This window comes from Mesoplodon bidens, assembly GCF_964165515.1.
Source record: "Mesoplodon bidens genome assembly, chromosome: 17".
Lineage (NCBI taxonomy): Eukaryota > Metazoa > Chordata > Mammalia > Artiodactyla > Ziphiidae > Mesoplodon > Mesoplodon bidens.
The window spans coordinates 68,371,221-68,393,384 of record NC_138174.1 but is presented as its reverse complement, the minus strand read 5'-3'; the positions used below and the strand labels follow the sequence as shown (position 1 = coordinate 68,393,384).

General features: G+C 38.7%; 1 protein-coding gene across 2 annotated transcripts in view; it reads right to left on the bottom strand.

Moving 5' to 3' along the window:
- Window positions 1–22,164, bottom strand: part of ITGBL1 (integrin subunit beta like 1) — a 208,687-nt gene that overhangs the window by 102,902 nt on the left and 83,621 nt on the right. For both annotated transcript variants that reach the window (XM_081214839.1, XM_081214840.1), the window contains exons 3-6: window positions 13,011–13,157; window positions 7,520–7,642; window positions 3,256–3,396; window positions 525–665 (exon numbers count right to left, since the gene is read on the bottom strand). In XM_081214839.1, the coding sequence (XP_081070965.1) occupies window positions 525–665; window positions 3,256–3,396; window positions 7,520–7,642; window positions 13,011–13,157 (552 nt within the window). The remainder of the gene's footprint in view (window positions 1–524; window positions 666–3,255; window positions 3,397–7,519; window positions 7,643–13,010; window positions 13,158–22,164) is intronic.

Genomic DNA, 22,164 nt, shown 5'->3' with positions numbered 1-22,164 from the left:
AATAGTATCGAGAGCCTGGAAAATAGTATCTGTTCCATAAAAATTCATGGAATAGAATTTCTGAAACCACTAATTGATATTCAATTGTAGGCTGCACTGCAGAACAATTTTAGTATATAAATCATACCAAAGAAGCAATGTATTAAACTACCTATAAGAACTATATTGCCCTAAGTCTTGTACTATATTGATATGGCTGCCATAATGGTACCTCTCCTGTTCATGGTCAGGTCTGCTAGCTTTGTATTCTCATGGTTGAGTATTCAATACTTGGAGGTAATAGTTCTTCTTGGTGAGGAATTAGACTAATTTTCAGAGAGTGGGTGCATTTTCATCTCAAATCTTTGCCCAATGTGTGATTCCTCTAACAGTTTTTCACGTTGCTTTTAGGAGTCCTATGGATACCGAATTCTTTAGAAGGCACATTCCATTCTTTTATGGTTTCTGTGAGAAGCTGAGTAAACCTTGAAAATGGGGAAATGACTATTTTATTATTTAAAAACAGGAGTTAGGTGAGCACTTACCAGAACAGAAGTCATCAGAATATCTGTCATAGACAGCCTTGCAGTCCCTTTCATCACACTCACAGGTGTCCCCATGAATATCCCCCCAGTCTCCAGTCGGGTCAACATCATGGCAAGAACATTCACCACACACACAAATCCCTAGAGGGTAAAAATAATTTTAAATGGGTCTAGTGAAGAAAAATCATGAGAGAAAGCATCTTACACATTGCTCTTTTTTTTTCTGTTGTTACTTTATATTTGGAAAATACACGTATTCAGGAAAAATATTCTATAGAGGAAAACACCATCTAAAGTTAACAGTAGAGATTCTTTAATAAACAAAAGTTATTATCGATGTCTATACTTATGTGCGATCGCAGGATGTGAAATGAGCACCGTGCTGGTTTGACTCGAAGATAATACCAACACAATTAACGTAAGATGTAATCCTTGCCCTCAAGAAGCTTACAATTTATTTGACCAAAAAAAACGCTAATGAAAAACAAACAAGCACCTCAAGTACTAACGTTTTGTAAACTAGGACATAAATACTGTAAGAGTTTGGGGAAGGGGAAATCAGTGTGGGCTGAAGTAATTAAGGTAGATGGCTTGGATAAGCATAGAGAATGGGAAATGTTCTAGGAGGACTGAAGGTAGAACAACTCAAGGAAAGTCAAGAAAGCAAGAATGAGCAAAGGAGGGTGGGAATGGACGTGGGGATCCTAAGTAGACCTGACTCATTGGAGCAGAAGGTGCATATTAGGAAGACTAAGTAAGGTTGGCTGGATCAGATGAGCTCAGGTTATAGAGGACATTGGTGTAGGTGGAGAGATATAACTTTGGTCGTTTGGAGATTTGTATAGGAGAAATGCTTAGTTGTAAATCATATTAACTTTGTGTGAATTTTAATAATCATCTTTAGCGTAACCAGTTAATCACTGTGAAAAAAAACAAAAAACAAGGTTAAATCCCTTTCTTACCTCTTAGATCAAAGTAAATTCTAGCTAGATTAAAGATTTAAGGATATAAAATACAACCATAAAGTATGAAATAAATTCATTTTTATTCAAAAGCCTCAAAGCAAATTATTTAAAGGAAAAAAGAAAAAGCTTTAACGACATAAAAATCTAAAATTTTGGTTGGGAGCAAGACACCAAAAACAAACTAAAAGATAAAAACAGCTGAAACAAGTGGTCATATGTATGTAAAAGACAAAGCTACTTTCACAAACATATAAACAATTCTTATGAATTCATATCTAAAGACAAATATGCCTACAGCAAAATAGACAAAGGCAAAGAACACCAACTGGCAATTCTGTGGAGAGAAGTTATGATGATAGATAAACATAAAAATGTTTACCATTCAAGCTACCATGATGAAGGGGTGAGGGACTTTTAAACAATAGTGAGTTAGAAATTATTTCAGACATACGGTTGACAGAAATAAAAAAGATTGTTAGGATCAAGAGTTGGTGAGGGTATGGAGTACAAAATGTCCAACTTTCTGGGTGGCAATTTCACAACATATACTTTTTAAATGTGTGTTACATATAACAGCACACTTCAATTAATACATCTAAAGGAAAGGAAAAGTACACAAAAGTACACATACAGGGATATTAAATATGATGGTATTCATGTTATTGAAAAACCACTAGTGACCTAAATGTTCATCAATGGGGAATTCATGCAGTCATGGTCCATGCAGAGCTTACATATTAAAGGAAAATATAGGTGAATTAGTATGATATATAATCAGATCTACTCTGCAAAAATTAAAGAGAGGACTTTTCTTTATAATTTTGGTCCAAGGTCAGGCCTTTGCTTTCCTTTCTCTCTATGTACAGAAACCTGGCGCATTTCACTCTTCTATGACAGCCTGTAAAAAGATAAATTCGGTTGTGTGCCCAGCATTTCATGTAAGCATTACCTATTAAAGTGTATCATTCATTTAGAGAAATGAAAAAAAAATAAGTTTCCAGCTTTCTAGATTTTTACTACTGTATAGAAGGAAATTGACCACTCACTGATATCTTCAAGTAGTCAGAAGAGTCCAACATGGCTCTTTATCTACCAGTACAGCTGACAAAGGGAAAAAGAACAAGCATTTGCAAGGATTTTCCTAAAAGTGTTTAAAACTATTTGACTTGATATCAAACGCTTAGTTAACTCGCGTTAAATTATATGTTAGCAATACTAATATATTTTTTAAATTCCTGCTTAAAGTCACTCTCAATTCCACATGGCTATATTTTGTTCAATATCACATTTTTATTATTGCATGTAAAAGTTAAATGACTCCATATCAATTCTGTATGGCAACACAAGCCTTCAATTTACTCATAATTAAGACGAGAGTTTTTTTTGGAATGCTCTCCGGATAATTAGATGCTCATGCTGTAGATAGTTCTGTTAGTCAAGAGACATTCAACAGAAGTATCTACAAGAATTGCCTTTTCCCTGTACTATGCCATTTCTGGATGGCTGCCAAAGAAATTACAGTCCCTCTGTTAACTATCTGCTCAGTGAGGCTGAAAGTATGACAGTAACTTTCTTATCTTTCTGCTTCCTGCCCGATAAAAAATAAGAAAGAGAAGCTTGTTGGTGTAGGAAATGTTGATTTACATCAAAGTCAAACACTATAAAAGATGACTTCCACATGGAAGGAAATATAGAGAAACGCTGGGTTAATAATTAAGAGGTTTGTTTTTTTCCCAATTACATAGTAACGAGTACGAAAGACACACCTCTGTTACTGCAGACTCTGCCATCTGGAGATGTGCATCTTCGCTTGCTCTCCCAGGGGGTGATGTCACATTGGAATTCGCATTTATCTCCATGCCAACCAGCCTGGCAGTAACAGTTTCCACAGTAACACTTTCCGTGGCCTTTACCCAAAATGAATTTTATACAGTGAGGAGAAAAGCAACTTTTAAAAGCAGAATTAACTTTCTACCTCTTGGTGGTCATTTTTGCTTTTGGAAATAATCCACCTGCTCCACAGCCCTTGCTTAAAATAATCAAATTATATAGTTTGCCCCTAAAACATCATAGGTGTGCCTATACCTACATAATTACACACATAAAGCAAGTCAAGGTGTCCTCTAACTTGTCCTAGCCAAGTGGCTGATTAAAATGACAGAATTTTAAAGAAATGGCATGAAAGACTGTGCAAGTCTATTATGTTCCGATCTCAGATGTGTACATCAAACTCAAATGTATATAAGCATTCACTCTAAGAGCATTTCTTGATATTTGAAATCAACCATTGAGAAAGCAGTGGTGCATACTTCCCTGGATGCACATTATTAATGACCATTTCTTAAACCAGAGAAAATACTTCATCTATTCATTCAACTGTGTCCTGCAAGCTGTTGTGTCTTACCACATGGAAAAGAGTTTTCAGCTAAATCATGTTTAGTAGTCATTTAAACTACTAATTACAAAGAAAATACCATGAACCCTTGGTCTTACAATCAAATTCCCCTCCTATCTGTCAAGAGGATACAAATGCTAGGTAAGGAAAGCCCATCATTTTGTGTCCAGATGCCTCCGCACAATTTCAGCTGCCTCCATGCTGTAAACTGTTACTCTGCTTGTTTGTACTTATGTCCAAACAATCTGTAATGAACAGCCACATCATCACTTCCTGCACCCATGTCCAGCAATCCTACAAATTCCCAAAAGATGACAATACCTTTTATCCCAAATCACTTTTTATATCCTCCCTTTTTGTAGTTATGCTACCCAACCATGAATGTATGCTCTTGTTCTTGCAAATCTGATGAAAACCAGGGCCATTTTGGTTTTTAGTCTATTCTTTGTGGTTTACAGGAATTTATGGTTTATCAGAGTCTATGGCTAAAGCCTTTGCTCTTGCCTCTCTCTTCTCCAACAGTCATCATCCCAGAGGGCCATGGGAAACCAATTGTGAGGCTATTTTCCTTTCTAAACACTATGGCATATCTGGCCAATGGCATGAGTGTCAGTAGGGCCTGAGACACTCACATGTGAAGGGAGAAATACAGTAGAATATTCTGGTCTCATGACATTCTTGTCTCTCAGATGAAACTTCCTGCCAGCAGGCATACGTGAGGGAGACAGAGAGAGTGAGAGATGAAGAGAACGTGCTATAGCGAGATAGAGAAAAAGAGACAGGGACCCAAGCATACCATGCCATGTTTTCTGTCTAAATGAGCTGTAATCGGGGTATCCACAGAAAACCTCTTTTTAAGCTAATAGACAATGATCATTTCTACAGCAAATTTTAATTTGTTCACTTAAGCAAACATAAAGGCTATCAGATGATTCTATCAATAATAAAATATAAAAGCTATACTTTTTTTTAGAAACTTCAAAATATCTCTATATGTATACACACACACAAAAAAATCACATTCCAGTATTACATCACAAGCCTTAGGAACTTGAGGATTACACTGGAAGAAAGCAAGATAACTTTTCTAGGAGTCAGGTTTTTCTTTAAAACTTCAAAAAGTAGAATTTCCGCTATAATCTCAGAAATCTTCAGAAATTTATTCTTCTGTCATTGTAGGAAATTTATTTAAGATGCTATCTATGTAAGGCTTACCATGAGATTAACAAATGATCATAAATCTTCATTCTTCAAACCCAAATTCTTTGTACATTTATAAAATTCAGCATTGAATTGGGGTTCTACTAAAAAATCATTGAGGTAGAGGCGAGTAGGATTACTAGGATAAATCATGTAAGGCTATACTGTATGCAGATATAGGTGGAAAATTAAGCAGATATATTCATAGCTCAAATGAAAATACTGTAATAAGACATATCTGAATAATTGACATAAAATATAAGCCTCAGGACAATACACACTCCAGACAAGGAGCATCATTCTCTGCTTTGTGCAAACTAATGGTGTAAGAAAATCTGCTTTTGAATTGCTCCATTATTGGGCTGTAGGATCACCTCTCAACAGACTGGTTTTACGTGAATGACACACGGAAAAATCTAGAATCCCAGTCAAGGTCATCCCCAGAGGCTGTTTACTGGAGTGCTAGTATCTGTGGTCAGAGACTTTGCACCATGAAATTGCTTTAGCCTCAAACCAACGGAAATAATGAGTGGAAAGCTTGAGAGTTAAACACTTCCTGTTGTTTCCAGTTCAATGTTTATATTTACACATGCAAATAGACTTTGCTTTGGTGGTGTGCATCAGAAAACACTGGCTTCACACATGTTCCCTTCCTCTTTTTTGATCTGTAATAATTGGAAATAAGATATCAGGACACACACATAATATCTGTGGGTAGATTTATCTATTTTTTCTAATTATTTTGGAATGAGCCCTTCAGCAGAATTGTCTGAGCAGCATCCAGCTTAGGTCACTGGCTTGAAAAATGAAGGTTCGTGTTTGTTGGTTTTATCTTGGTTGGTTGTACAGCAAGGAAACCAGAGAGAAAAAACCAAGCTGACCTAAACTAAGAGCATCTGGAGGACCACAGGAATTGAAGCCACAATGTGTTTCTGTAAACAAAAGGACAGCTTAGTGACACTGCATGGCCCTCCGGCTCCCCCTCGCCCCATTTGCTCCTGATCCTTCAAGGGAAAATACTCCTCTGATCACCCATCTGGTATGCAGGATAGGATTCCATGCACGGAGACTTTACAGATTTCAACGAAAGAAGCAATTACTGATGGATAGAGAGATGAGGCCAGAGGTAACCAGGTTAAAACGCTTAATAACAGTGGAGAAGAATTTACCTAAACTGAAGGGATTCTCACTGCTGTTTACTTTCCTCTCCTGTGCCAGCACGACTGAAACTCTCTCTGGGCACAAGCTTGCAGATAGGTAAGCAGAAGAGAAGGGCACTGCGGGTGGTGAGAAAGGCTTTTCTCACGGAGCTCCAAACTCCAGGGCAATTCTCTATGGTGAGGGGTCAACAGCACAGTCTTTGGCATCAGACAGACAGGGGTCTAAATTCCATTCAACCCTGGTAAGTCATTCCAAATGCTGGTAAGTTACCCAATGAAGGTGAAGTACTTATTGCAGTGCTTGACATTAGCAAGCATGCAATAACTGGTACAACAGAAAAATGGACTGAGGTAATGGTGGTCTGTAGAAACAATCATGAAAAAAGTTATCTAAGTGTGCGGTGGGGAGGGATAGATTCTAGGCTAATAATCCTATTGGCCTTCAATGTCCCCAATAGGACATGAGACTATTTAAAGTTTTATGGTTCCGAACAGGAAAGACAATGCAATTAAAACATGCAATGGAGAGATTGGGATAAAAGAGGCAGAATAAAAGCAGTTAAGGTGAGCAGAGAAGATAGAGTCCAGCTAGGACCACTACAGAACCATGCAGTTGGCCTGTCGCCATATTGATCTGGCTCTCCTTGGGAAACAATCTGATTTTGCATTTAAAAAGTACTAGTCTGCTCTAAATATCATATGATATCATTTATATGTGGAATCTAAAAGAATTATACAAATGAATTTATTTGAAAAACAGAAATAGACACACAGATATAGAAAACAAACATGTTTTACCACAGGGGATGGGATAAATTAGGAGTTTGGGATTAACAGATACACACCACTGTATAAACAGATAAACAACAAGGACCTACTGTATAGCACAGGGAACTATATTTAATATCTTGTAATAACTATAATGGAAAAGAATCTGAAAAAGAATATACATATATATGTGTGTATACATATACACACACACATATATATATCTGAATCACTTTGCTGTACACCTGAAACTAACACAACATTGTAAATTAACTATACTTCAATAAATAATGGTTAAAGAATAAAATCTATAAACAATTTTTAAGATGTACTAGTTTGCTCTGAATGCCTTAGTCTAACTTTCCCTATACGAAGTGTATTCCAAATAAACATAGGTTCAACTTAAATGAGTAAACTTAGCACAGAAATTCATAGAAATAAAAGTGCAATGAAATAGGTGAAAAAATCAAGTACTTTTATTAATTTCTGCCAAGTTAATATACATACCTCCACATATTTCTTCTGTTTCATCATCTATGCATTCTCTATCATCACACTCACAAAATTTACCATAAACGAGTCCATTTCCATCTGAATTATCACACTTACACCTGCCACAGTGACATGTACCTAAATCATTAAAACAGAGCAAAAATTATTGTTAAATGCATATAAATTATAATTAATGAATTTTAACCTATCTCTTTCATAGATAAAGCCAATTCGAATCAATTTAGTATTCCAATTAGGTTTTACTGTGGGTATGATGAGATAGATAATAACATTCTTTCTTGGGATTATTGTAGCCCAGCAGTTATATTTTATAGCACACAGCTATTATGATTGACCTCTAATAGTTTCATGAATCTGACCTCCCCAAGAGCAGAGCTACTTTATACATGTCTATCCAATCAATGCGTGAATGAATATCTTCTAATTACACCTGGGTCTTAGGTGAACTAAAGCAGAAAATTCTAAGCTTTGTGAGAGAAGTAACCTTGCTTATCTTCCTCACCAGTTATTTACTCAATGCTTTGCACAATATTTGAACATATTATTTATATAATGAATATTTGTAGAATTCATTATCAAATGCATAAATGAAAACCTTAGGTGTCCCTAATAATATCATACCCACAGTGTTAAACTGATAGCCATGTCATTATGACTATGGGACCAGAGTGGGTTTTCTTATGCATAGAGTCCTGGGACCTCACCAAAACCTCAGGGCAGCTCAAGGTGATACAGAGGCACTGGAGTCATCTAGTCTACCACACACAACATACCCAGCCAAGTTTGAGGATTTGACTACAACCCCAAGAGTGATTTCACTGACAATAAAACGGCATTCAAAGGATATTGAGAAGTAGAATGTCCATTTGAGGAGCTTCCTTTTTAATGCTTATTTTAAATTTTTAATCGATCATCACAGCAGTCACCATAGAGTAATTGAGACTTTGCCATTCACCAGTATCATCCTAGACTCTGGAAATGCAATGGGAGATTGATTCAGCCATAATCCTCCTCTTAAAGTTTTATATGAGTAAAAAGCAATGTGATAAAATCAGGGGAGAAGTGCAAAGTGTTGCAGAAACACATAGTAAGGGGATTTAACTGAGACCTGGTAGTCAGAGATAGAGTCCCTGGGGAATGGCTCTTAAACTGAGAACTGAAAGCCAAGTAAAAATAATAGCTAAGAGAATTGAGAAGGTGAAAAAGCCCACTCCCAGCAAGAAACAACAGCAAAGGCTCTGAGGTAAAAGAGGAAATAAGAGAAAAAAGAAAAAGACAGCTGGCGTATAGCAGAAAATGAAGTGGAAAATGTCATGAAAGGAAAAAGGCAACTAAGGATGCAGTTTACAGAAGTCTAAGAGGTCACATTAAACATTTCCAACTTGAATCAAGAAGAAAAATGAGAAGCCATTGAAATATTTTCAACAAGGGAGTCATGTGATCAGGTATTCATTCCCACCCTGTTACTCTGGTTGTCATATGGAGAATGAACTGAAATGAGGCCAAGTGGATATGAGGGAATGTTAGTTCATTAGTCTGCAGGAAAGAAGATAGAGGCTGACCCAGGTCATGGCTGTGAGTTTAGAAAAAAGCAAATACACATGGTGATATTTTCAGGAGAAAGAAAAGATGACTCGGTGACTGGGTATGAGAGGTAAAGGATGGGAAGGAACCGAAGATGATACTATGGATATTTGAAATGAGCTACTGGATACTGGCAATTCTGTATGTGGTGTACCAGAAAGAGCACAGATTTAGGACTAAGGTAGATTTGCAGGCATATCCAGGTCTTAATCCCCACTAGCTATACATATTTGAGGTCATTACTTTTATCTCTAACTCTCAAATTCCTTATCTGCAAATAACGTCTTCTTCATAGAGCTGCTGTGTGGATCAAGTGATAAATACATCACCCAGTCATCTATCTAAAAATGCTACTGTGTCTAGCACACTGTAGACTTCCAGAAAATGTCGGGTTCTTTGTCTTCTCCCATTAAGACATCGAGTATATTAGCCATATTCCCAAATATTTTCTCCAGACACATTTTATATTTATGGATCCCACTACTTCCTGTTTTCATACTCTCTGCATGATTCTGTTACACAGGTCACTTGTGATTTGCTATCCTCTGTAAGGGTTCTTTCTCTCACAGTCACATATAAATGGTGATTCTGCAGAATTTGAGCTTGTTATTTTTCTTCCTTGAGAATATTTGTGTGAATTTTACTTCTATTAAACGTCGTTTTCTTGCTTTTATTCCCTGAAAACTATTTTAATTTATAAAAGTTCGTTTCCAATCTAATGCTACAATTCATGGTATTGCCTCATCTCATTTTGTTCTCTAATTATCACCTGTCTTTTTCATTTTCACATTTATTTATGCTGTCTTTCAACCATCCACTTTTATCCATTCAGCAAATTTTCTCATTGCTTATTATATTATTGGCGAAGTCATAAGTGCTATAGAAGATAAGATGGATAAAATTAAAACTAAGTAAATCATAGACCAAGAAGAAAGAGCTAGGTGATTGATAATTTTTACATATACATATATCTATATGAAACCAGATGATGCAAAGGCATTTGCAACAGATTTGTGACAAATGCTATAAAGATAGTATAAACCTCAGTCTGGCTCTGTGAAGGAGGAAAGGCACAGTAGGGGAGTAAGTTCTTGAGTTGGCACTTGATGTATAGATAGAATTTCAACAAGTGGAGATGGAGAAAAAACTTGTGATGTTGAAGAAAGAGCCTGGGCTAAGGAATAAGGATGGAGAATTTAACAGTGAAGAGTCTGGCTTTAGTGTGGAAAAAAGGGTAGGCTAAAGGCAGACAGTATAGGATCAAGAATATTGGTCAAGAATTTTAGAATTTATCTGTTGGAATACCAGGAGCCCTTCATGGGTAGGGAGAGAGGTGTAACACAGTTAGGGCTATGTATGCAGTCATCGTTTTCAGGAAAGACGGGAAGGAACAGCCTCTGCCTCTGAATTCTACAACTTCTCACTGACGTCCCCCACAGGCTGGCTCACGCCAATCCACACATCTGAACTGTTCCTGGGTGATGCAGGAAGTTTACAACAGTTCAGAGACTTCCTGTCTTACTCATCAAGTAGAATTCACAACTGAGGCTCCAAGATACGGCATATGGAAGCCCAGGCAAAAGTGCCAGACTCGCGTGTTCATGCTGTGTCATCCTGCATCTCTTTCTTGATTGCCAGTTAACTCAGTTTCTAGGATTGGTCTTCTGTTTTATGCTAGATTATTTTAGCTCTGACTTTTCATTCTGCCTAATATAGCTGCCTCTTTCTAGGATGACTCCCTGTCTTGAACACCAGCATATACTCCTGATGCAATGGTGCTGGAGCCTTGCTTTGCTCTGCAGACTGTGCCTTGCCATTCTGCATCCCTACGGAGTCAACTTCTGGAACTCCTTTAGTCCCCAGCTCCATCTCCATCTCCCCCTGCCCTTCAGTCTTCGGCCCATTCCATATACCTCCTCTTCCCCTTCTGTTCCAAGCTGCTTCCTGCAAATCACGCTGCGATATGACGGGGAAAGATTAGTATAGAGAACTCAGACACTAATGCAGTTTGGGGGCAGTGGTCCTGAACTAGGCTGGAAGAAGTAGGCATTAAAAGAAAGCTATGTGACAGCAAGATCCCCAAAGTAAACCTGAAAGGCTTAGAAACTGAGAGGAGAGTAAGAGACAGAAAAAATGATTGTGCTGCCTGTGGAAATTGTCTAAAGACACATTAAAGGACATCGAAGAGATATGACAGCCAGACGTAACACTGCCCCTAGACTGGATCCTATACAGAGGTGGGCGCAATGATGTAAAAGGCATTGTTGGGTCAGTTGACACAATTGGAATATGGACAGTAAGATTACATAAAAGTATTGTACCCATGTTTAAAAAATAGAGGTAGAGATACCTTAGAAACGTATTTTATATCTTATCCAATGTGTTTCATCATCTATTGAAACACTTCTGTAAATTTTCTCCTTTAAGATGTGTTGATGTAGTGAATCATGCATTTAGATTCCTTAACATTGAAACATCTTTGGATTCCTAAACTAACCCCTATGTGGTTATAATGTGTTATTAAAAAGAAAAAATAATCCTGGATTTGAAACCCAATCCATCAATCAATTAATCCATCCATCAATCTGAAAATAGAGTACAAAGAAACAAAACTGAAATTGATTTCAAGTCTTATTACTGAAAGAAGTTTGGAAAACATGAAGTTTTCAAACAAAAGAGGCTATATGGTGAGTGTGTGTGTGTGTCTATGTGTGTGTGTGTGTATGTGTGTGTTTAGAGGGTGAGTGTCATAAACGGGAAGTAGAGAAATTCTACTGAGAGGAAAAGAAAAACGGAAGTGCTGGAGAGAAGCCAGGAGAGTATCAGTGAACACAGAAAGTAATCTGACCGTTAGCACTTTCCTCACGGTCCCCCGGAGGCACCACTCACAGCTTGCCTTGGCAGTAGACCTGATTGCTATCAGCAAAACACCCTACTGCACTGAATCTACACAGAGCAATTCCTGTCAGTCAAAGACTGTGGAAAGCTCCCAGCTCTGAATGCAGAAGGACTCTACCAACAATGGGAGCTTCAGGGGGGAAGATACTCATTTATGTGGTCAAAGCCTGGCCTTTAGCATGCAGAGCAAGAGGCTCACACCCCTGGATCTACGTAAGAACTACCCAGAGAACTTTAAAAAAAAACCCACTATAGTCCATATCAGACCCCAAAGCAATTAAATCAGAGCCTCCAGTGTAGGACAGGAGCATTCTCAAGTTCAACCAGGGCTGAGAAAAAACTGACTTTGAGGTTCTATGTGCCCAACTGTTAAAAGAGTATTTAATTATAGTAACACTGGCTGAACACCATTGAAACCAAAACCCCAGTTGTTGTGTTTTATATGATTTTGGTAATTAATTTTAACAGCTCCTCTGTAAATTTCTAAGAAATATTTTTAAACGACGTCTATCAGATATAAAAATATTTTAGTCAAACAAAAATCTTGCTCTCACTGTATTCTGCAATGGTTTTCACATCCAGGGCATCGGAAACCCCCATGAGATTTGAAAAGTTTGGTTCTATTTGATGCCAAGGTATAAATTCAAAGCACCCTTGATCTGTAACAGAAGATAATTAAGTACGTTTATACAAGTCCTTTTTAAAAGGATTAATCCAGCATTCGAAATCACGGCTCACAATTTACCTAAAATGTTGTCAGGGTGGTGTTTCCAGGGACTGTCCTACTTGAAGGAGGCATTTGGAACAGCTGGAGAGCATCCGACTTGCCAGTCTCAGCAAGAGGACATTTTCCCCAATTGATTTATCTGAATTTCACTTCAAAAAAATATGCTCAAAAGCAGTCTCACTCGGAGGTTCAACATTTCTCAACGCCTGCCTATTTCCACTAAAAACCCACGTTGGATTATTTCATTTAAGAATTCTCAGGGCATGGAATTCTTACCTGCATTAGAGCAGATGATATCTTGAGAATTCTTGCACATGTGGTTGCTCTGTTTCTTTGTCAGGGCACAGGTCGTTGGGTACTGGCAAGCGTCCCCAGACCATCCTCCATCACATCTGCACTTTCCACAGTCACACGCACCGTGGCCTGAGAATTTAACAACATCCCGTTAGACTCAAATGCTTTTCCAAAGGAAACCATTACTGTAACTAAGGACCTTAAGAGTGATGTTGGTTCTGGACCGAGCTATCATCAATTCAAACACAGGTATACGACAGTGACTGAGGGGTAATCCTATGTATATACCATATAATGAAGTATGTGGATTTTATTTTCATAATCAACTTCAATAAATCATTCTAAAAACATTCACTTAACTCATAGAGACATTAGGATAGATAATAAACCAGAGGTCTGAAAAACCACATGATCAGAAAATTTAGCACTTAAAGGAGTCCACCCAGCACCGGCATATTCAAGACACAAAAGCCCCGTAAAAACAATTTCGATTTAACTGCATTTTATAACACATGAAATTCCACTAAACTAAACATTGGCCTTATATTTATTTGAATTTGATATGTAATAAAATTGTATAGATATATTAAATACCACTTTGGGATAAGATTGACATGAAAAATAAGTATATATTTTGTTTCTTGATGGGGTAATCTGGTTCAAGAGTCAAAAGGCTAAGAGCCATATTCATCTACTGCCACAAAAATTTCTCAACCTTCCATGCTCTCAAATCAACATTTTGCTGTTTTTATTGTTGTGGTTATTAATTTTATTAAGTCCTGCTTGAAGAATCCTGCTAATGTTTTATTGAGTACATATTAGAAAGAAGTACAAAACACATACAAGCCTTGGTCTTTGCCCTCAAGGAACTTACAAACTGAAAAGTTGAGGCTAATATGCAAAGAGGATTGTGTTATCTTCAGCCAGAAATGTTTGTTGGACCTTATGTTAAGTTGAGGGAGGTAGTCTACAACCTATAGAAATAAGAGGGGAAAGATTTTCTACACTTCCTTGACTTTTAACTGGGCCTTGGAAGGTGAGTAGAGTTTGAATGGGTTACAGAGAGAAAATTCTTGTATTATTCAAGGTAACAGTACTATGTCTTAATGCCTGAAATTCATAGCCACAATGGAATGGAATCATTGATCTCGGGCCAACAGTCATTCGAGGTGGCAGCCAAAATCCACATGATGAAGTCCAGATGGTCGGTCAGAATGAATGGCTCAGAGGCATGCCATTTGGGCATGCTTGGCAGAGCCTGGATCTGTGATTGGCTATGACTTTATAACTCCCCTGCATGGGGCCCAGTCCATGTAAGTGTTTCTATTCCTGTTGCATTTTTCGAATTAATTATTCTATTTTACAAACAAACCTTCCCTGCACCCTAATTGCGATTCATTTTATCAAGTGCACATTATTCTGTCAAACTGATTGTATCGTCTTGCATTCCTGTCTGGTCCTACATGATATTGTCAATCTCAGCCAACTTGGTATCATTTACAAGCATAAGTGATCTCTCCTGCCAACCATCCAGTCTATTTATAAAAGTATTAAGCCAAATTCTTGAAGTGGCTAAGCCTCTTTTGGTGAATTAAGTATCTCGGTAACTGTAACAACTCTTTAATGATATTAGTGTATTAGGTTAAACTACATGAAGTAGCCACTTTTACAAGTTAAATGTCAGTCATGGTTCATCCCAATAAAAAAGCTCCATATCAACTGCAAAGAAAATAAAAACTCTTTAGAAGAAAATGAAGTATCTAGAATAAAAGAATACTCGGTGCTTCTTTTATATCGGATAGAACATCTTAAACTCCAAACTAAGGTATATATGACAGAGGTGGGTAATGGTTTGTGGGTCAAAGGTTACAGAGTTTTGAAATGGAGGGAGATTTGGAAAAATAAGGAAAATGTACAGATGATAGGAAAAGACTTATTCATCCCACACTGACCAAATGAAGCATCAGCAGAAGGAATATTTTAGGTGCTTACAACCCAAAGTTAGTCCATGGAGGTCCAGTTTCAGAAACTTCTTCCATAAAAGGTTCTATGATAAAATAAACATGGAAAGAGACATGCTATATTCTTCTCTTAGCGTGCCATGATATATATTAGCACACTGAAGCCCATCAGAGGTCCTTTCATGAAAAAGCTATTTAACTTTACATAGAATATACAATTTTTTTTGATTAGGGGGCCCTTTTTCCTTACAACTTATACTAATATCTTGGGCACACACTGTGTCAGGTAATGTGTTTTCAGCTTTTCCTGTAGCATCTGATTGGAGGCAAAGATGACAGACAATGTAGGACAGGGTCCTCTGTCTTTATGGTCTTTCTAATCTTCATGCCCAGTAGGGCCTTCTTGATTCACTTTCCTCCATTTAGGAAAGTAAATGAGAACCGATTTTTTTTTACTGTCAAGAATTACCAAGTAATAGCCTGTACAACCTTATTTGGAGATAAATGTATAATTTTTTTTAGAAAGAAAATAATCTTCTATTTCTACTCTTTATCCAAGGTTAATAAGAGCTTTGGCCAACCTCAGGGAATGAGGTTGCTGTATTATCAAAGCAAGGTAATCTCCATTACAGTGTCAATAACATGGCTTCGGCAAACATCTAATTTTGCAAAATAATTTATCTACTGTGTATTAGTTTGCTACGGCTACCATCCAAAGTACCATAAACTGAATGGCTTAAAACAACAGAAATTTTCTCTCTCCCAGCTCTGGATCCCCAAAACCTGAAATCAAGGTGTCTGCAGATCCATTCCTCCTGGAGCATCTGAGCAAGAAATTCTTCCATGCCTCTCTCCTACCTACGGATGGTTGCCTGTGATTTTGGTGCTCCTTAGCTGTGAAAGCTTTCCAGGCTCTGCTTCTGTCTTCGTGTGGCTTTTTTCTCTGTGTGTCTGTGTCTTCACATCTTTCTCCTTATGAGTGCACCAGTCATTGGTGCCCATCCTACTCCAGTAGAGGCTCATCTTAATTACACCTTCAAAGACTCTCTTCCCAAATGTCACATCCACAAGCACCTGGTGGTGGGATTTCACCCGTCTTTTAGGGGCACACAATTTAAACCTCAACAGTTGCAAACAGTAGGTCCTGATTATCCTCTTTCCTGCTGTATAGTCATGTATAAGATGGGATCATTTTTCTCTCTTAGATATGCAAATAAATCGGCTAGAGCTGGCAGCAAGCCCCCGTCCTCCCCGTTTCTATCCTACACAGGGAGGGCCTGAGAATTCCCACAGACTGCCCGGCCCAGGTCCACATGTGCTTCCACAGCTCTGCCAGCCCCTGCCCTGCCCTGCTCCTCCTGCGGTGGCTGCTCCCTGACCACCAGCCCAGCCTCAGGACATCTGCACTGCCACTGTCTGGGGGGAGAGCCACAGCAGGCTCTGGAAGAGATTTGGGGACCTTCGGGGTAGAAGGTCCTGGATCCCAGGCACCTCAGCCCAGGGGAGCAGAGATGGCAGGGCCCAGCGCTCCAGGTGGCGATGTCCCCTTGGCCTCTCAGGCATCCCACCCCACTCCGCCTTGGGAAAGGATGGCAGAGGAGGACCAGAGCAGAACCCCTCCTATTGTCCAGGTCGAAGGGTGGCCCTTGCCCAGGGCACTATGAAGTCCTAACCAGCAGAACATCCACCATTCCCGGCTGTCTAGACCACTCCAGTTCTGGCTCTTCTCCAGATAACTCTGTTTCCACAACTACAAAATACCGTCTTAAAACGAACCATCCAACATCCTTGAGAATAAATCTGTTGCCCTTCAAATATGTTCTCAAGGAGTCAAGAGAAAACAAACACACAAAACAAGAATGTGAGAGAGATGCCAAAACAACCCCCACAAAGGAATAAGGATGAAAAAGCCAAAGGCTATTCGCGTTGCTCCCAGGGCTGTGAGTCCTGTTGCCAGTCGCTGGAAAGGGAAGACAAGTCACGGGGGAGGGTAACATCCAGTAGTTTAGTCTCCTTTTTTGGGTAAGAATATGGAGGCCTGGTTGGCTGTCTCCAGTGCTTCCCAGATGAGCTAAAGCCTTGATCACCACTGATCCAGGAAGGGCATTCCAACAGAGACAGAATAAAATGGGGTTTGTGATTCTTAAATAAACAATGCAACTGCAGCACTGCCACCGCTATTCCGTGATCCCTTTTACAAAGAGATGCAAAGGCACTCATCTATTCCACTCAGAGTGATGATAAGATACACTAGTGTACAGTGAGGAGAAGTTGATGCTTTTTTTAAAAAATTAAAACAAACTGTTTCCAATTGGAAATACGTTACCAGTATTGAAGAACTGTTAAAAATCAATTAGCCATTTGCATATACCAATGAAAAGTAATAGTACCTTTCTTTGCCAAACGAACAAACAAAAAAAAGCTGAAGGGGATGGCACTTAACTCTCCTCCAAGTCTACTGATACTTTGGATGCAAATAAACTGCCAAAATTAACGTGGCTATTGGATTAGCTATATGTTTTTGGCTTCAAGTCTTTTTGAAGTCTTAAAAAGGTAGATAGATAGATAATAGATAAATGTAGATATAGGTAGGCATAGGTATAGGATAAACGGATAAAGAAGCTATAGTATATATATATATGATATATATGTGTATATATATTATATATATAGTATATATCATGTATATATAGTATATATATAATGAAATACTATTCAGCCGTAAGAAAGAAGGAAATCCTGCCACTTGGGACACATGAATGAATCTTGAGGGCATTATGCTAAGTGAAATAAGTCAGATGGAGAAAGACAAATACTGTATAATTTCACTTATATATGGTATCTAAAAATAGCCAGCCAACCAAACAAGCATAAAAACCAAACTCATAGAAAAAGAGATCAGATTTGTAGTTAACAGAGCCGGGAATAGGAGGGGAATTGGATGAAGGTGGTCAAAAGGTACAAACTTGCAGTTATACAATAAATAAGTACTAGGTATGTCATGTACAACACAATGACTATAGTTAATATACATACAAATATACTGTATAGTATATTCCAAAGTTAAGAGAGTAAACCCTAAGAGTTCTCATCACAAGGAGAAAAAAAACTTTTTCTTTTTTTTTGTATCTATATGAGATGACAGAGGTTAACTCAAGTTATTGTGGTTATTATTCTGGAATATATGTCCCTTAGTATGCTGTACACCTTCAGCTTACACAGCGCTGTATGTCAACCTTATCTTAATAAAGCTGGAAATAAATCTTGATGATTAATTATTATTCCATGATTACTACTGACCACAATTTTATTATCTAGAGGAGGAGGATGTTAAAAAGTGATTCTCTCTGGATGTCAGATAAGCTAGGTATTCCACTGCTAGAGCCACATGGTAACCCTGAAATAGATATTTTAATTTGAGCACTCAGCTGGCCCTGCAAATCTATTTGGTTTGGTCAAATAAGTAAACTCCCAGGACCTGCATTGTCTTATTGTCCAGTGGATTCAAACAAGTTCATTTAATAACAGACACACTCAATTTTTCTCCTGCTCTTTCTGAGCCACTGTAGATCTCCCAGCCTCTCTAGGTATAAGAAACTAAAGAACAATGCCACATCTAAAATTCTAAGACAAGGATCCCTTAACTAACTTTACAATTACTTCATGGTTTGCAATAGAAACTTGACCGTTTTCAACACAGAGGTACAAGTCCCTATTTTGCTTCTCAGGCTAATTAAAAACTGACTTCTTAGATATTTCTGTTTCCCATTTCTGAGAACATTACTATGTGAATGATGGAAGAATTCTGTGTAGAAGGGAGTTTTGCCCCAGAAATGGAAAGATCTGGGCTCTAGACCTGCCTGGACGCTAATCCACCACGTAACCTTGATCAAGAAAATGGAAAAGAAGAGAGGAAAGGAAAACTAACAATTACTGCTTTGCAGGTAGAGCGAAAAGTACTTTATACAGGCTAGTCTTTTTGCCATAAGGAGCCTGGGAGACAGATTTTTGTTTCCCTGTTTTACAAATAGGAGGAGCAAAGGGTAATTAGCTCGCTCAAGGTCATACAGTTTATTAGCTGAAAAGCTGTGTTTTTCCTATTACAGCCAACATGATCCGTTTAGTTGCAATGTAGTAAACGTGAGAGCACCCTCTTGCTCTAGGAAAAGTGGTACCAGTAAAATCTATGGATTAGTGGCTTGATGACACTGTTTCCTTTTGTAACTCACATGCTCAGAACTGGATTAGTCAATACACCTTGAAAGAATTCTAACAGTAAGATTATCAGATTTCACTATTTAAAATTAAATAATGCTAAAGCTGGCAGATAGAAGAATTCAGGAATCTAGTTATCTAATTTCTCTAGATCTCAGGGTGCTGATCTGCAAAATTAAGAAATTGGACTGAGGGCTTCCCTGGTGGCGCAGTGGTTGAGAGTCCGCCTGTCGATGCAGGGGACACGGGTTCGTGCCCCGGTCTGGGAAGATCCCACATGCAGCGGAGCGGCTGGGACCGTGAGCCATGGCCGCTCAGCCTGCGCCTCCGGAGCCTGTGCTGCACAACGGGAGAGGCCACAACAGTGAGAGGCCCGCATACAGCAAAAAAAAAAAAAAGAAAGAAAGAAATTGGACTGAATAACCCCAAGATTCCTTTCATCTTGAAAATCCCATACTATAGCCTCAATCATTTTCTTTTTCTTACAACAAACCAAGGTAGTTCCTTCAAATGGGGCATTCAACGTATTAAATCAGGGTGGTAGTGGTGGATATTGTTACCAAATCTTGTTTGCTACTGAAAACAATCATGAAACAAAATCCTGTTTGTTATTCAAAGTACCCACTAAAATACCACAGATTATCCTGATATGTTTATTTTTAAAGTGGGTTTTGGGTTGACTACTGCTAAAATTGGGGGATTTAACATTAGAATTCTGGTAACCTGAGACAATTATAAAATATAAATTATAGCAAATCAAGACACAATGTTTTAGGTGGCAAATTTCATAAAGTCAAACCTATAATATCATATTCAGGCAAGAATTATACAAACACACTCAGACACAAGCACTAGCTTGGAAATTCAGGAAACCTAGGTGTTCATATAGATTCTGCCATAGTTGGTCTTGTGACCTTCAACAGGTGAGTTAATCCTCGAACTTTTTGGACTCAATGATTTTTTTGGTCTGGTAAGTTAAACATGTACATAAACTCAGTATTTCTCGAGGGTTGCAGAGTATGTGTCTTTAAGGGGGAATGATTAGAACTGTCTTCTCTGCCGTTTCATCCACATTTCTCAGGAAGCTGGTGTCCCCTACCCTGCCCCATAATTAGAGCATGTGCTGTATTTCTCAGATGTCCTGAGAAGGAAAAGAGAGAGAGGAAGGACTATTGGACCAGAAGATGGAACCTTTCAGACCTCTACTCCTCCAGCTCCCAGTTCTACGAGTTTATTCATCAGAAATCTTTACAGAGATTTCTTCATTTTCTTCTGTGAAAGAAAAATAAAAGGAGCCCTCACTTCCTTTGGTTTCTGTCTTGGTCTTTTGACCTGTCTCGGGGTATTTTCTTCAAAGGTGTCTCTTCATCTCAAATACACCAAATGACAGAAGCCACTCAAGCTTTAGACACAATGTCCATCAACAGTATTTCTTAACTGATGGAAATGAACTTCATCGAACTGGAATCTAAGAATCTCAGAATATTATAACCAGACTAGGAGACCAGAAATGACTGAAATCACCTCAGTTTTACTAAGAACAAAATGAAACTCCCTGTTCACCATCACCTCCTCCTCATTATAGATAAATATGTGTGTCAAGGAATCTGGTCAATGGAGATAGGTGTATATGTATGTCTGTGTATATGTATGTCTGTGTTTATTAATACACATATATGTGTGTATGTATATTTATATATGAGACTTAGCAAGACTCTAAACTTTGTCTTTTAATGCGGTTACCAAGAGCACTGGATGATTGGATGGTATTTATCAGCATCCCTCTCAATGTCGAGATTTTTTTTTCAGAACTTTGTGTATGTGCTGGGCTTCCCTGGTGGCGCAGTGGTTGGGAGTCTGCCTGCCAATGCAGGGGACAGGGGTTCGAGCTCTGGTCCGGGAAGATCCCACATGCCGAGGAGCAACTAAGCCCGTGTGCCACAACTACTGAGCCTACGCTCTAGAACCCGTGTGCCACAACTACTGAGCCCACGTGCCGCACCCACTGAGGCCCACGTGCTCTAGAGCCCGTGCTCTGCGACAAGAGAAGCCCGTGCACCACAACGAAGAGTAGCCCCCGCTCGCCACAGCTAGAGAAAGCCCACATGCAGCAACGAAGACCCAACGCAGCCAAAAAATAATAAATAAATAAAAATAAATAAATCTATAAAAAATACTATACCAATATCAATAAAAATAATATGTTTTTTAAAAAAAGAACTTTGTGTATGTGTATCTCTGAGAAATATTAATAATATGCTCCATCTGGTTATGTTAGCCTTCTTCATCTCAAGCTGTGCTGGTTGTCCGCAGAGCAAACTCTGTTTATGCCCTTACGGCTCACAGCCAACATGGGGACGCTCTGTGTCCTCCAGAGGGCTGTGTAATGCCCTCTTGTGACAGACTGCCTAGATTCAAGTCCCGCCTCCAGAACTTGCTAGCTGGGTAAGCTTGGGCAAATACTTAGGCTTTTCATTAGTTTCCTAGGTTTGTAACAAAGTACCACAAACTGGGTGACTCCCAACAATAGAAACTTATTCTGGAGGCTGGAAGTCCCAAATCAAGGTGTTGGCTTGGGACTGACATGGACACACTGCTATATTTAAAATAAAATGCCTTTCCATGGGGGAAAAAAAAAAGGTGTCAGCTGGGTCATGGACTTTGAGATTCTGTGTACAACACTTCCTCATCTCTTCCTAGTTTCTGGTGGGGCTGGCAATCCCTGGAGTCCCTTGGCTTGCAGCTGCATCCCTCCAACCTCTGTCTCTGCCAGCACACGGTCCCCTCCCCGCCTGTGCCTGTGTCACTTCTTCTCTACTTACGAGGACAGTAGTCATGTTGATTGGTGGGTAGGGCCACCCTAATCCACCGTGACCTCATCTTAACGAAGACACCTGCAATGGCCCTATTTCCAAACAAGGTCACATTACGAGGTACGAGGGGTTAGGACTTAAACATAT